We start from the raw sequence: 15,107 nt of genomic DNA, 5'->3' as shown, positions 1-15,107 counted from the left end.
TTGCCTAGTTAATTTGGATCAAGGATCAGACATTTATTTTCACTTCCAACCTCCTGTCTCTGCCATGTAAAGAGACTGCCAATCTCTAATGAAACACAGCAATAACCCAAGCATTGGGCTATCACTTTGCCACGACACTGTAAACTTGTGTCTTTCTGCATACCCTATCATGTTCATATGCAAGTGAACAGGAGAAGCAGGTGAGAACAAAGTCTCAAAGGCAGGAATTAACTAGATAGAAAACCAGAAAACCTTACCCTTTAGGTATGCCCCCAAGTTAATGAAACCTGTGTGCAGACATAATGCTGCTAAATATCGGAGCCCTTTTCCAGATGCCTAAAGAAATATAGCAGGGGAATACTGGAAAACAGAAATGTCTGTTATGTGCTGCCTTCCACAGATTTTCAATAACACTTGTGAACATAACATCTTTCATGCTTTTGAAACCATTCTTAAAATAACATTAGGCCTTTCACAAATCTGTCACTTCGTAGGCCACCTTGGCCTGGATCAATACACTCCTGTTATCTGTTATTATGCACTGTTCACAGATCCTCCATCAGTACCTTGTTGAAACAGCAGTTTTCAATGTGACAGGCCATTCTGAATTGATTTTCAAGTATGATTTTAAGAAGTAATGTGTCAAACGAATTATAAAAATCCCTGACTATAACACCTATTTCATTTTCTTAATTCTTGTTTGGGTAACTGTTTGTTTTGCTCAGCCCCAGAATTCCAGCTTGTTTTCATGCTTTAACAGAAGTCTTTGGGTGTATTCTTAAAAAAGGAAATGTTCCAAAATGTATATGCATGCATATACAGCTTAATCTTCTAACACTTGTACCATGAACATTCTCACTGTGCGAAATGAGTGTGTAATAATTTTAGCATCATTTTAAATTCTTCACGTTGATGTGACATACCAGTTTTCAACCTCATAGTTTTCTGTTACATGCCCATAAAAAGTATGATTTAAACTATTCAAATACTGTGCTGTCTTTTCCAGCTTTCTTCCTCGTTTGCACTATCAAATCTATTTTTTCTTCCATATGTACAATCTCCTCTTCAGTTCAACTACATGGCATATAGCATCTACTGAATCACTTCTTACAGTGTGTTGTGCTACTTAAGGCAAATCAAGAAATTGCACAAGTAATCTTCAGGGGTGCGTCCTTAGATAGTCTCTCCGCAATCATTATTAAATGAAAATTGATTTTCTCATATTCATGCAAGGAATCAGAACCTGCAGACAAGTTCAATCTATTGTGAAGATGTGGCCAGTGTGGGCACCACTGTAACAAATTGTCTGGTTTAGGAGATGAGGAATGAGAATTAATGTTGCCATTCACCAATTCCTTCAGGACCCGCGGATGGATTTCATCAGGTCCCATGGACTTGTGGATGTTCAGCTTCTTAAGATGAAGATCAGTTACTTGCCACAAAGAAGTCTATTTTGATAAGGATAATGGAGAATAGAATGGGTCGGGTTCAGTATCACAGTATCACAGTATCACAGTATGTTAGAGATTGGAAGGGACCTCAAAAGATCATCTAGTCCAATCCCCCTGCCGGAGCAGGAACACCTAGATAAGGTTACACAGGAACGTGTCCAGGCGGGTTTTGAATGTCTCCAAAGAAGGAGATTCCACAACCTCCCTGGGCAGCCTGTTCCAGTGTTCCGTCACCCTCACTGAGAAGAAGTTTCTTCTCAGGTTTAAGTGGAACCTCTTGTGCTCCAATTTGTACCCATTACCCCTTGTCCTTTCATTGTTTGCCACTGAGAAGAGCCTGGCTCCATCCTCGTGACACTCCCCCTTTATATATTTATATACACTAATAAGGTCACCCCTTAATCTCCTCTTCTCCAAACTATAGAGACCCAGCTCCCTCAGTCTTTCCTCATAAGGGAGATGCTCCACTCCCTTAATCATCTTAGTTGCCCTGCGCTGGACTCTCTCCAGCAGGTCCCTGTCCTTCTTGAACTGAGGGGCCCAGAACTGGACACAATATTCCAGATGAGGTCTCACCAGGGCAGAGTAGAGGGGAAGGAGGACCTCTCTCGACCTACTAACCACCCCCCTTCTAATACACCCCAGGATGCCATTGGCCTTCTTGGCCACAAGGGCACAGTGTCGGCTCATGGTCACCCTGTTGTCCACCAGGACCCCCAGGTCCCTCTCCCCTACACTGCTCTCTAACAGGTCGTTCCCCAATCTATACTGGAACCTGGGGTTGTTCCTGCCCAGATGCAGGACTCTACACTTTCCCTTGTTATATTTCATCAAGTTATTCCCCGCCCAACTCTCCAGCCTGTCCAGGTCTCTCTGGATGGCAGCACAGCCTTCTGGCGTGTCGGCCACCCCTCCCAGCTTAGTGTCATCAGCAAACTTGCTGATAGTACACTCAATTCCCTCATCTAAATCATTGATGAATATATTAAATAATACTGGTCCCAGTACCGACCCTTGAGGCACTCCACTAGATACAGGCCTCCAACTAGACTCCGCCCCATAGACTACAACTCTCTGGCTTCTCTCCTTCAGCCAGTTCACAGTCCACCTCACTACCCGATCATCCAGACCACACTTCCTCAATTTAGCCGCAAGGATGCTGTGGGAGACCGTGTCAAACGCTTTGCTGAAGTCGAGGTAGACCACATCCACCGCTCTACCATCATCCATCCACCGTGTTATTTCCTCATAAAAGGCTACGAGATTGGTCAAGCACGACTTCCCCTTGGTGAAGCCATGTTGACTGCCCCTCATAACCCTCTTATCCTTGATATGCCTTAAGATGGCACCAAGGATAAGGTGTTCCATCACTTTCCCAGGAACGGAGGTGAGGCTAACCGGTCTATAGTTACCCGGGTCCTCCTTCTTGCCCTTTTTGAAGACAGGAGTGACATTTGCTTTCCTCCAGTCCTCAGGCACCTCTCCCGTTTCCCAAGACTTGGTAAAGATGATGGAGAGCGGTCTAGCAATGACCTCAGCCAGTTCCCTCAGCACCCGCGGGTGCATCCCATCTGGACCCATGGATTTATGGATATCCAGATTGCTCAACTGGTCTTTAACCCATTCCTCATCGACTAAGGCAGACCGCTCCGTTGACCTATCTTCATCCGGGGTCTCAGCGGTACAGGGCTCTTCAGGACTGCCTCCAGCAGAGTAGACAGAGACAAAGAAGTCATTCAGTAACTCTGCCATCTCTGTATCTTCTGTCACCAGGGCACCCGTCCCGTTCATCAGCGGGCCTACATTGCCTCTGGTGTTAGTTTTACCTGCCATGTATTTGAAAAAGCTCTTTCTGCTGTCCTTGACCCCTCTCGCCAGCTTTAATTCCAAGGAGGCCTTAGCCATCCTAGCAGCTTTCCTACATCCTCTAGCAGCAGCCTTATATTCTTCCCAAGTGGCCAGCCCTTCCTTCCATGACCTGTAAACTCTCCTCTTCCACTTGAGCATACCGAGCAATTCCCTATTTAGCCACGCAGGTCTCCTGACCCTCTTCCTCGACTTCCTACGTGTCGGGATGCTCCGATCTTGAGCTCGGAAAAAGCAGTCCTTGAACGTCAACCAACTATCTTGGGCCCCTTTGCCTTCAAGCAGCCTAGCCCACTGGATTTCCCCTAGCAATCGCTTGAAGAGGCCAAAGTTTGCCCTGCTAAAGTCCAGGGTTGCGATTCTACTTGCTATTCTACTGACCCTACCACACAAGATCCTGAATTCTACCATCTCGTGGTCGCTGCAACCAAGGCAGCCCTCAACCTTCACTCCTTCAACCAGACCCTCCTTGTTAGTGAGGATGAGATCCAGCAGCGCACCTCTCCTGGTTGGCTCATCCACCATTTGCATGAGGAAGTTATCATCCATACACTGGAGGAACCTCCTGGACTGCGGCTGGGTTGCTGAGTAGTCCTTCCAGCAAACATCAGGGAAGTTAAAATCCCCCACGACGACCACGGCCTGTGACTGTGAGGCCGCTGTCAGCTGCCTGTAGAAGGCCTCGTCAACTTCCTCACCCTGATCCGGTGGCCTGTAACAGACCCCCACAACAGTATCGCCCCTGCCAGCCTGCCCCTTAATTCTCACCCACAGACTCTCAACTCGCTCATCATCTGTCCCCGGACAGAACTCAACGCATTGTAGCTGCTCTCGCACGTAAAGAGCAACCCCACCACCCCGCCTGGCTGGCCTGTCTTTCCTGAAAAGGACATAGCCCTCCATGACTATATTCCAGTCATGTGAGCTGTCCCACCACGTCTCTGTAATTGCCACCAGATCATAATCTCCCGACTTAACACAGGTTTCTAGCTCCTCCTGCTTATTTCCCATGCTGCGCGCATTGGCGTACAGACATTTCAGGGAGCGAGCCGAGCACACCGATTTCACCCTAGGATTACAGGAGGCCTCCCAGTCTTCATCAATTCCGGAGCGCTGTCCCACTGAGGCAAGCCGAGCTACAACCCCATCCCCCTTCAAATCTAGTTTAAAGCTCTCCAAATGAGCCCCGCTAATTCGTGCCCCAGCATCCTTTTACCTCTGTGCGATAAACCTTTCCCACATGCCAATGTCCAGGCCGGTGCCCTATAAAACCAGCCGTTATCAAAGAATCCAAAGCCCTGCCTGGAGCACCAGCCTCGAAGCCAATCCTTTATGGACTGCATTTTCCCATTCAGTCCCACATCATCAACAGAAGATGGAAGGAGCGAAGAGAAGATCACCTGAGCCCCAGAGTCTTTCACCATCCGCCCCAAGGCCCTGTAGTCTTTCTTCATCTCCCTCAGACTGCGGGAAGCAACTTCCCCTTCACCCGTCTGGAAGACCAGCAGCGGGTAGTAGTCTGTCGGGCGCACCAGGTTGGGGAGCACCCTGGTGATATCCCTGATGTGGGCTCCAGGCAGACTACACACTTCCCTATGATGAGGGTCAACTCTGCATATCGGGCCCTCTGTTCCTTTCAGAATGGAATCACCTACTACAATGACCCTTCTTTCTTTCTTACCAGAGGCAGTCTTGCGGTGCGAAGTCGACCGCTTTTTCCTATGTGGCCTTGTAGGCGGGCCTTGTACCACATCCTCACCTACCTCTCCTTCCAGATCCAGAGCCTCAAACCTATTACAGAGGGACACCTGGGGAAGCGGGGCAGGAAGGGAGGAGGGCTGTACTTTGTATAACAGTACTTTGGTATAACAAAGGAGTGCCCAGCTTCAAAAAGAATGCACTATTTGAAGCAGTACTAATACACAAGAGAACTTGCATATTACGAAGTAATAGCATGGCTCCACTCTATCTAGGTTCTTCAGTTTCATGAGGATTTTATTTCTATTTAGCTTCCTCAGTGCGTGAAGGACTTAAAGACAGGGGGCCACCAAGACCATGCCATTGCTCCACTTGTAAGCTTGTCTCAAACTACTATTCTTTTTCCACATAAGAAGTAGAAACATGACTTCTAACTTCTCTGAGACTTAGGACATCCAACTCACATGCTGACTTGTTTGAAAATTATCAGAAAAGAATCTAGTTCAAGTACTGCAGTGATTTTAACCCATTTGTAAATTATGATACTTTTTGTAATTAGAGCAATGGAAACTGCTCAGAGTATAAAAATGTCTTGAAAGCCACAGAAATAAACAGTTTGAATCTAGGTCTTAAGGTACAAATCTATACAGTGTACACACAGCTATGATATGTCAAGAACTGGTATTTTCTCTCATAATTATTGCTAGTACTACTGAGAAGAATATCAGATTAATACAGTAATATTAGAAGATTCAGTTAAAGCACTGGACCATGACTAGGACTGATCCTGTAGATATGCAGTTAGTTACATTACAATGAGATGTTAAGTATGAGTAACCTAGTTCTGGTAGTTCTTATGTACAGTCACACAGCCAAATATCATGACTTTTTGATCTTAAAATATCTGCAGAGGATATTCTGTAAAAGGTGTTTATGCTCTACCCATTCTCAACATAAAGGTAGAACATTAAATGTTTTAAGACATAAAAGGTATTATAGGCTAGCTTCTGATTATGTTAGTGGTCTCAGAAGGCTTCATTTAAATAGCAATTTCGGGACAACCCTATTGAGACCTGAGTTAGTTTTTGAGGACTCCATGACGCCTAGTGCTAGATGAAGCAATGGTCTCAGAGCTCAGGAAGCTCTAACTGGCTGACAACAGGAGTTAAAGAATATGCATGGTTCTTAGTGACAATAAGGATAGTGATTTTCTTAAACCAGATTTCTAGAAATCCAACCAGAAATTCAGAATGAGGATGGCTGAGGACGATATGCAAGAGAATAAGGCTGGTTTAATGCTCTATTTTGTCAGGTGAGTGTTTGTGAGAGCCCTTTCTGTTGCTAATTAGATCTCTCACAATGCAGTGGCAGGTATGCCACCATGAAGAGGGCCACACAGAAAAAGAGAGGACAGAGAAGACACTGGGATTCACAGTTGTGCATGTATATGGACTCTGAAGCAAGGATGCATGCCTGGTGCCATAGCTTAAATATAGCCAAAAGTTCTGATTCTTCAACAGTCTTGGCTATGAATGACAGACATTTCAGGATCATGACTTCCTGCTTGTTTCTAAAAGCTATTCTTTGAACTGGAGCGAAGGGATACACCAGCCTCCTGAAAAATACCTTCTTTAATGTCTGTATGTAGTGTTCTTCTTACAGTTAAGACAGTGAAGGAACTCAGTAGATGAACTGCTGACAAGTGGATTTAATGCATCTGTTTCATAAATTGACCACTTCTGACAAAGGGGAAGGAGGAAACTTAATTTGGCATGGCATGCATGCCTGCATCTTTCTACTGCTCTAATTTGGTGCTGTCTGAAAGTTTACTTTGGTGGTATTGTGTCCTGGAATGACACAGAACTAGAACTAGTGGAATGCCAGAAAACTTCTACAAACAGCTTAACCAAATAAAATCAGCTGACCTGTGGAGATGTGAAATGCAGATTTAGAAACACTCAGAGATGAAATGTAGGTGAGACTAAGTAGAGGAATGCCAAGCTTATATGAGTATCTAGCAACAACATAAATATCACCAGTAAGGACATTTATAAATAACAATATTTTTATTTTTAAGTTACTCTGAATTTCTAAACCTCTTAAAATGTTAACTCAGTACTCCTAGTCTCACTAAGGTAGGTAGCTAAATATTGTTAGTCTTATTTTTACTGCTGGGGAAACTGAGGCAGAGAGGTTCAGTGACTTACCCAAGGCCACAGAGGGAGTCACTGTCAGAGCCGGGATTAGAGCTCAGGAGTTTCTGGCTCCCAGTCCCAAGCTCAGACCACTAGACCATGGCCTCAGGACATTTCCAGCTGGTCTTCAGTCTAAAAAAAAGTAAATTCTCAAGTATGTTACAAATATGTAACATATATATATATATTTCTTTTTTACTTTGAATGTAATGGGATGAGTGAAAACACATTACTTGTGATGAAAGCAAACCACTACTTTTTATCTGAGTTACCTTTATCATACATACATGTATGATAAAGCTCTGCAGAAAAATCTTGATTTAAATTGCAGCCAATAAAAAAAAGCTATTGTATTTCTCAGGGTAAGGAACAAATTGCCTTTCCAATCCAGCCACCATGTCATTTATATTAATGGTGAAAAATGCTAAGTTGCTCTGTGTGTAAGTAAACTCTATTAAGAAAGTCACATTCCTTGGTGAAGCTAGATCCTTAATAAATTTCACTAGCTAAGCACTGAGCTCCATGTCAGAGTAATTACGCCTTTTATCCACTGTGAGCTTTCTCTTAGCTTCCTCATACTCCTTAATTTCCCACTTCAGCTAATTTAGCAGTAAAATCACAAAGGTTTTAAAAGGTTAGCTACTGAGGAACTGGCACATGAATGTTCTGTTTAGCTCCATGCATTGAAATCACATCATGTTGAAGAAGGAATTAATTAAGTAACAATTAGGTAGTGATGGATCATTGACAACATATACATGCTTTGGTGCTAAAATTAATCTCCCCTGTAAATCCAATACATTATGTATATTCCCATCTATATGCTGGCAAGTTTTATACCTGTAATATAAAATGGACAGGCCCTTCATCACTATCTTAAGGAAAAAAAAAAAGGCATATCTGCTGTCACTATTGAACCTACATACTACTTTTAAAAATCATATCACTTTTTTTAAAGAATTGAAAGAGCAATATTAGCTGCAAAAGAAGAAATTTTTAAGGTGGGTGATTTTAAAGTGACTGTAGAGACATTTGTTATACGAAGGTACCTACTCTGTTGAAAGTGCTAACAACTGTGTAGTATTCTCTGGCTATCCTCTTTTACAAGGTGCCATACTGTTTCCTTGTATCGACAGTCAGCTGCTTAATACATAGGTTGGCAGTTAGCCTGGTCAGTCCTCAATTCTAAAAGCCTCTTAGCAGATGAGAAATCTTTGGTTCATTCACACCTTGTAGAAAGGATGACAGGGCAGAAGTGACATCCAGATCCATTTAGAGTATATTTTGAGCCTGATTTTCCTTTGCCTTGCACCTTGTGTAGTCATTTATAGCTGTTCCTCCTGGAATCAGTATGAAAGCTGGTATTACCACAACAGCTGGTCTTAGTCCATCAGAGTTCAGTACTGCTCTGGCTTTAGTATGGGTGGCAAGTTATTGTCTCAGCTTTTACCAAACAGTGATATCTCTGCTATATGATCTACCACCACTTGATAATGTCAGACCTGCTGCTAAGTATCTTCAAGATATAAACTAACATTAGCAGGAAAGGCCTGCAAATATTAGATTAACAATGTCTGTTAATGAAATTGCTAGTTAAAACATTAAGGACCTAATGTAGCTGTTACTGGAGATGTGGTCAAGAACTGTTTCTACTTCATAACAGACATTTCATGTATGATAATTAATATGATATGTTTGGACATTTATTTCACTATACTACCTGCTGGCCATTTTCCTGGTCCTTCCCAGCAGGAAATTATTCCTGTTGCCTTTAGATGCCATGATGAGCAGAAATAGAAATTACTTGATTGCATCAGCTGCTGTTGACCTAAGAGTACTGATACAGTAAGCAAGTGTGTTGGTGTTTCTGTTAGAAAAATTCTTTTAATCACAGTCATACACTTTATAGAGTCATCCTAAGACATAGTTACCAAACCTATTAATTACCATTGTCCAAAGCTTACTCTTCAATGAAGTTGCTACAGAACAAATGAACATATACTTTTTATTCTTAATATTTCAGTAATTGGGGTTTCTTAGGTTCCTTTTTTTTTTTTTTCCTTTTTCCCATTTCCCCCCCCTCCCCCTTCCCCTTCTGCATTCAGTGCTTCTTTAAGTATTCTGAGATGCTAGTCTGGCTAGACTGAAAAGTACTGTGTGTTTGTTGTGTGTCTGCATGTGTGATACCAACTGTTGAAGACTGCTTGATGTTAGATGAGGACTTATGCTCAGAGCTGTTCTACAGTTGGCTCTCTGGCAGAATCTCTCCTCAGCAATGACAATGATATCTCTGTGTGGGGGAGAGTTTGTTTTACAATATTACACTTGCCATGGCCTTAATTTTACTGATGGGGCATGATTTCATTTACGTTAATCAAATTCATGAGTCACTCCATTCATGTCAGTAGCATTAAAGAGCTATGCAGACAAGTGAGAGTTCAGAATCAGATATCCAATGAAAGGATATCTGAATCACTCCATTAAAGATAGATACTGAAGATCTCTGCTTTCTTTGCATTACTCAGCCATGCTATTAGCATAAAACATCAAATAAAGAGCTACAATGACATCTGGGGATGTGGCACAGTACATGGGTTTTCTGTTTACCTTGGGTATAGAAAATACCCCTGAATTAAAGAGATTTAGGATAACATTTCAAGTATGACAAAGTTACTGTATTAGGTCTCCTTGCCCTTGGAAGTTTGCATTGATGTTTCAAAAACCTATTTCCTTCCTTTGTTTTTTTATGCCACTCTTTCATAACTTGAATGCAAAAGATCTACAGGCAAACAACATTTAGTAAGACCTCAGAGACTGGGTTAAGCTCATAAAGAATATTATGTCTGGTAAATACAGGAGCATCGAAACAGTGGTCACAGCTCATAAAGTTTGTTTTGTAGGTATCTCATAAAGCACTATCAAATCTTCATTCATTTCTTAAAAGTGAAAAACGTATTAATTTTCCAAAATATAGGCATTCTAAAACAATAAAAGGTTCTGTACTGGTGTCTGTCTCCTGCTCAGACAGGAGAAATTGTGCAGTGGACGATGGACCTTAATTTAGTCCTCACTGGTAAGTACTTTTAAGCTTAAATATTCTTTAAATTGCACTCATTTAAACTACACTCAAGCTCCATGTAAATCTTAAAAAAAAAACAAAACAAAACAAAAAAAAACCCAAACCAAAACAAAACAAAAAAAAAAAACCAAAAAAACCTACAGGGGAAAAAATCATTTAAGAGGTCTAGCAAACTATCAGAAAATTGCTCCATTATACTTCTGCAGATTTTTTTCCATTTTTAAGTCAAAGTGTTGTTGGCATTTGAGAGCATTTTCTAGAAATCTGTTTGATATATTACAGGCCCTAGAAACTATTACCGTCATATATATTCTTAGCTACACTGCAAGCACATGCCCCAAGACACCAAATCAGAGAGTTGAGGGGTTGTATCAAGAAACCAGGAAGAAAAGGAAGATGAAACAATGGATCTCTTCATATGTTTTCTATGTGTCTCACTGACTCTGTCACTGAAAACTAAAGATCTGCTTGTGCATCTTGCTTTTCTAGTACAGTCGGAATAGCAAAAATACTTTCTCTCCAATTCGCACTGAAAGCTTTCTTTTCACCCTTCTAGACCATGTGTTCAGTTTTATACCCTACGCTTCCTCAGCATAAGAAAATTCTTGTATAGCAAAGCAATAAGGCTCTGTCTTCAGGCTGAATACAAATACTAGTTAAATCACTGGCGCCTTTTAAGAAAACCTTGATATAATTTTCACCCTTAGTAACTGTGGGAATTACACATTTTTCTTGCCTTTGCGATAACACTGTGTGCATTTCAGTATGCACAGTTGGGTATATAGCTTAATTATAAGGCAACAGACTTTACCTATCTGTGCCAAAAAGCAACTAGAAATCTCACTCCTTGTTTTTCAGTAAACTAAAGTGAATGAGAAACTGAAGAAATATAGAACAGAGAAGTAACCTACCGTGGTTGTCTTTATCCGTCCTCCTGGTTGTGTACAGGTCCAGCCTGATTTATTGATTAGCAAATCACAGCCTTCTCCTTCTAAACATGGAAGCATTTCACACCACTGTTTTGTTTTGATAATTCGTGCTATGGGACAGAAAAGAAAAAAAAACAAACACAACCAAAAACAATTGGCAAGAGAATTCATATTTCACTTATCTCTAAACACTTTCTCATTTGCCTTATCTATTTTCATCATCTGATAATGCAGCCAGAGGTTATGATGTAGACAGCCCTAGGCAATTTAAAAAATTATTCATAATACCTGCTATGCCAACAAATTTCATAATACAAATAGAACTTAAAACCCAACAATAGCCCAAAGGAGAGTTGTAAATCAAAAGAACATAAAAGTTAGCTAATTTTCTAATTCCATTCTCCTTATAGTCAAGGGAATATTGTCAGGGTGGCTAACAACTTAATCCTTTGTGTTAGACTATAAACCTGGGCAGACACTCCTTCTTCCAAAGTGCTTACAGTGTAAATAGACATAAGACACATAGTAGAGAGATTAAAAATACAATAAACAGTTAGAGGTGGTCAACAAAATGACAAGAATTGTGAAACTCTGTGATACTTGCAATAGTAGCAGATAGAAAGGGGCAAGAATTCGGAACATAAAAAGGACTGGTGTAAATGAAGTACAGGTTGGGAAATCATGAGGTAGCAGACAATGAGCAGAGGGGAAAGCCTGGTACAAATACCCTTTTATCCTATAACTGCAAGGGAAAGGAAGTCCAGTCAGGAAGGTCCCTAATTGTCTGATAGGTAGTTTGTTGTGTGTTTTGTAGTTCCTCTTAATGCTTGTGCCTCTGGTAAGCCGGGTCTGCAAAATTTCCCCAAGGTCACAGACTGCAAGTACTCTTGGCACAACCGAGCCCTGACTGCATTAAAGTAGATGCAGATGAGCTGTAGGAAGATCGTTTATTCAAGGCAGGGAGAAAGAGGGCTTTAATTCCTGTAGACTTCTTTATGGATTATACTTCAAGTTCACCTCTGTAATATCTGGGATTCTTCTCAAAGAATAGTAAGCAATATGACTAATATCTAATATTTCGTTACTCTTTCACTCTCCCCCTTTAGGCAAAATTGTAGGATGAGGTGTTTGGGATATTATAAAGTACATATACAGAGAAGCATTCACTTGTATGGTGCCATATATTCATGCTAAACAAGGTAAGGTCCCCCAAACAATTCATCTTCTGTTCAGTTGGTAAGTCGCCATCCACAGAAAATGATACTCGGTTCCTTCAGAGATCATGTCAGCAATCCTGGGCTAGACTATGAGAAATCTTCACCACCTCAATTTGTATGTAAGTATCCTAGGATTAAAGGGCAGAACAAGTTCCACAGATGGGAACACAGATTGTCTTCTTCTGGGTTGGTGCTTGACACCAATACATGCAGTATATCTTCAACCGCCATGAGCCCAACAAAAAGAGAACTACAGGATAAATACTTAGCAACATAAGCGTATGAGAAGCTTATGGTGCTCCAAATTAACTTCAGGTCCACAGAGCTTAAAAGCAGGTATTTATAGCCACTGGCAGTTGCAGCTCTTTATTCTCACCTGAACGTGTGATTCAGACTCCCTATATCCCCGACTTCCTCTGTCTAGAACTGGCATAGGAATATAATTCCCAATGCCACCAGTTCATGGCAAGAAATAGAAGTGTAATTTAGTCTTTTAATAAAATCCTTTCCAATATTTTGACATGAAACAACCTGTGTCCTCAGTCCTGATACAACTGTTGGTAAGCTACAGGAATTTAACAAACACTGATTTCTTTCAGTGGAAGCTCAGTCTGAAATTCCTATTAAGGTTTTCAATATGAAAAGCACTTTAGCTCCCAAATGTCAACATAGGAATGTGCACTGTTCGTTAGCCAAGATATCTGTATATATATCTCACTGGAGGAATGATTCCCAGACAATTTTCATAACTACAATTTTTTGAAGCAAATCCACTAAGCTTTTATAGCACATAATATACAGAAATCTGGAATTTGCTTGGGGTGCATAGGTACTCCTCTACAGAGAAATGGATCGTATCAGGTTTTGAGGCTAACATCTCATTTGTAACAGGTAATAGCCTCATCCCTTCTGAGTGAAGGTGTGCATCCAGTTGCAGATTTTACAGAAAAAGGCTCAGTAAAAATGTTAACATGAAGCCTCATCCATTTGCAGGTGTATATTTTGCAATTCACAGATCAAAATGGCTATTTCTAGCAATGTTTCAACAATGTGAAGGATCACTGAAAGACTGAATAGTTGGTTAAAATAAAAAAATATATGCTAGATTGCATTTACTATCTCAGGTGGGAGGTTTGCCTGGAAACATAATTTGGACTAATCTTTACAAAAATATTTCCCTCCTCTGTGAATTACTCAGTGTTTGCTTGGTTGTTATCTCAGAATGCAGCTATTGGCAATATTACAAATATATGGAGCCTGAGCTCTGGGTATTGGCGATATCCAAACAAATTTAGAACACACCAAAAGTATTTTACAGTAGATGAAGTCTAAAACATTTCTGTGTTAAGTGTATAGACTACCCCATGCATTTAGGCCTTGAGAATTGGAACAACTACTGCTGGCGGGGAAAACTACTCAGCCCACATGGCTTAAAGCAAATCAGTATCAAAATGGTTTATTAATTTATTAATGACACATAACCAGCAGCAGTGCAGGATCGATACCAGTAACGCAAAGCAGACTTCCCTTTCCCAGGTCTCTCTCTGGCCACAAATCTTCACAGTTGTTTTATCCAGCTCTTCCTCTTGGCCCTGCTTTGTCTTAGAAGCTGTACAAACACACAGACTCTTGCATCCCTGCCTCCCCAGGCCCTGCTTTCCAAGCCATTTGCCTCAAGCAGGCCAGGCAGGCACCCTCACACTAGGGTATGAGCTGTCTATCCAGTCACATTGTTCAGACACACATGGGCAGTCACAGTTGCAAAAGAGGGGCCATGCTCATGTTGATGGGATTACATCTATTTTTGCATTTTCACTTTTCAGTTTGTCCATTGCAGCAGAGTAGCACATTGAAGCTAAATATATAACATAGGGAGCGAGCAAAGTATACAATGGTTTTATCAGCATAGTATCAAAAAATTTCTATCAGCAATTGAAACTGAGCTACACTAGCCAAAGCAAAGGAATACACTGTATTTCCTGAGGCGGTATAGTTGCCTTTTTACTGTGTGCATTCACCAGGGGTGAAATCCAGCCTTCTGCAGACAAGACAGCAAAAAGCCTATCAGATTCTTCAAATCCACTCCAAGCTCCATTATAAAGAATTAAGTGGCACTTAAATGATACATAGGCTTTGTGCAGACCTTCTGCAAAGAACTGAATTTCATCTTAAGAATCTGAGCTGACACTACTTTGCATCTTCTAAGAAGGGCTGTGCCCCTTCACTTAAACTGCAGTTAACAGGAACTGACAGTGCTCAGCACAAGGTAGAATTGCTTTCATCGGTAATACCATCTGAACTGGAGAACAACTGGAGTCTGTCCAAGGGTTTTTCATACAAACAGATCTGAGGTGTTACAGGCAAGCACAGGTTATATGCACATGACACCAAGCTACCCACCGGTGTTCTCCGTTGTTTTGTAAGACCGAGAAATTTGCAACTGACTTCAAATTATTAGTAAAATAAATATATAGAAGTCTGTGTTCCTGATCAGCACAGCCCAGTTTAAGACTGTTCAACTTATTAATGCTTCAGAACACCAGACATTATTTTCTGTTAAATACTGCAACTGCAAATGTTTTGTCACTAAGCTTCTTACCTGGTTTAACATTGTAAATATACTTTCTTACAGAAAAACAGCTTTATTTTCTGTACTTTCTTTCCTCACATTC

General features: G+C 41.2%; 1 protein-coding gene across 6 annotated transcripts in view; it reads right to left on the bottom strand.

Moving 5' to 3' along the window:
- Positions 1–15,107, bottom strand: part of TAFA5 (TAFA chemokine like family member 5) — a 436,737-nt gene that overhangs the window by 66,619 nt on the left and 355,011 nt on the right. For 3 of the 6 annotated variants that reach the window (XR_009728385.1, XR_009728386.1, XR_009728388.1), the window contains exons 3-4: positions 11,201–11,328; positions 7,223–7,342 (exon numbers count right to left, since the gene is read on the bottom strand). The exons of 1 other annotated variant lie outside the window; for it this stretch is intronic. Coding sequence is in view for 1 of the 5 variants with exons in the window: in XM_061372895.1 (XP_061228879.1) it covers positions 11,201–11,328 (128 nt within the window). In the remaining 4 variants the exon portion in view is untranslated. The remainder of the gene's footprint in view (positions 1–7,222; positions 7,343–11,200; positions 11,329–15,107) is intronic. 2 more of the 6 variants (XR_009728387.1, XM_061372895.1) reach the window with 1 other exon arrangement.

This window comes from Neopsephotus bourkii, unplaced genomic scaffold, assembly GCF_033783945.1.
Source record: "Neopsephotus bourkii isolate Nb327-2 ecotype Australia unplaced genomic scaffold, CSIRO-AGI_Nbou_v1 NB_1624, whole genome shotgun sequence".
In the NCBI taxonomy this organism is placed as follows: Eukaryota; Metazoa; Chordata; class Aves; order Psittaciformes; family Psittacidae; genus Neopsephotus; species Neopsephotus bourkii.
Note: the sequence above shows the minus strand (reverse complement) of the source record. Positions and strands in the feature narration are given on the sequence as shown.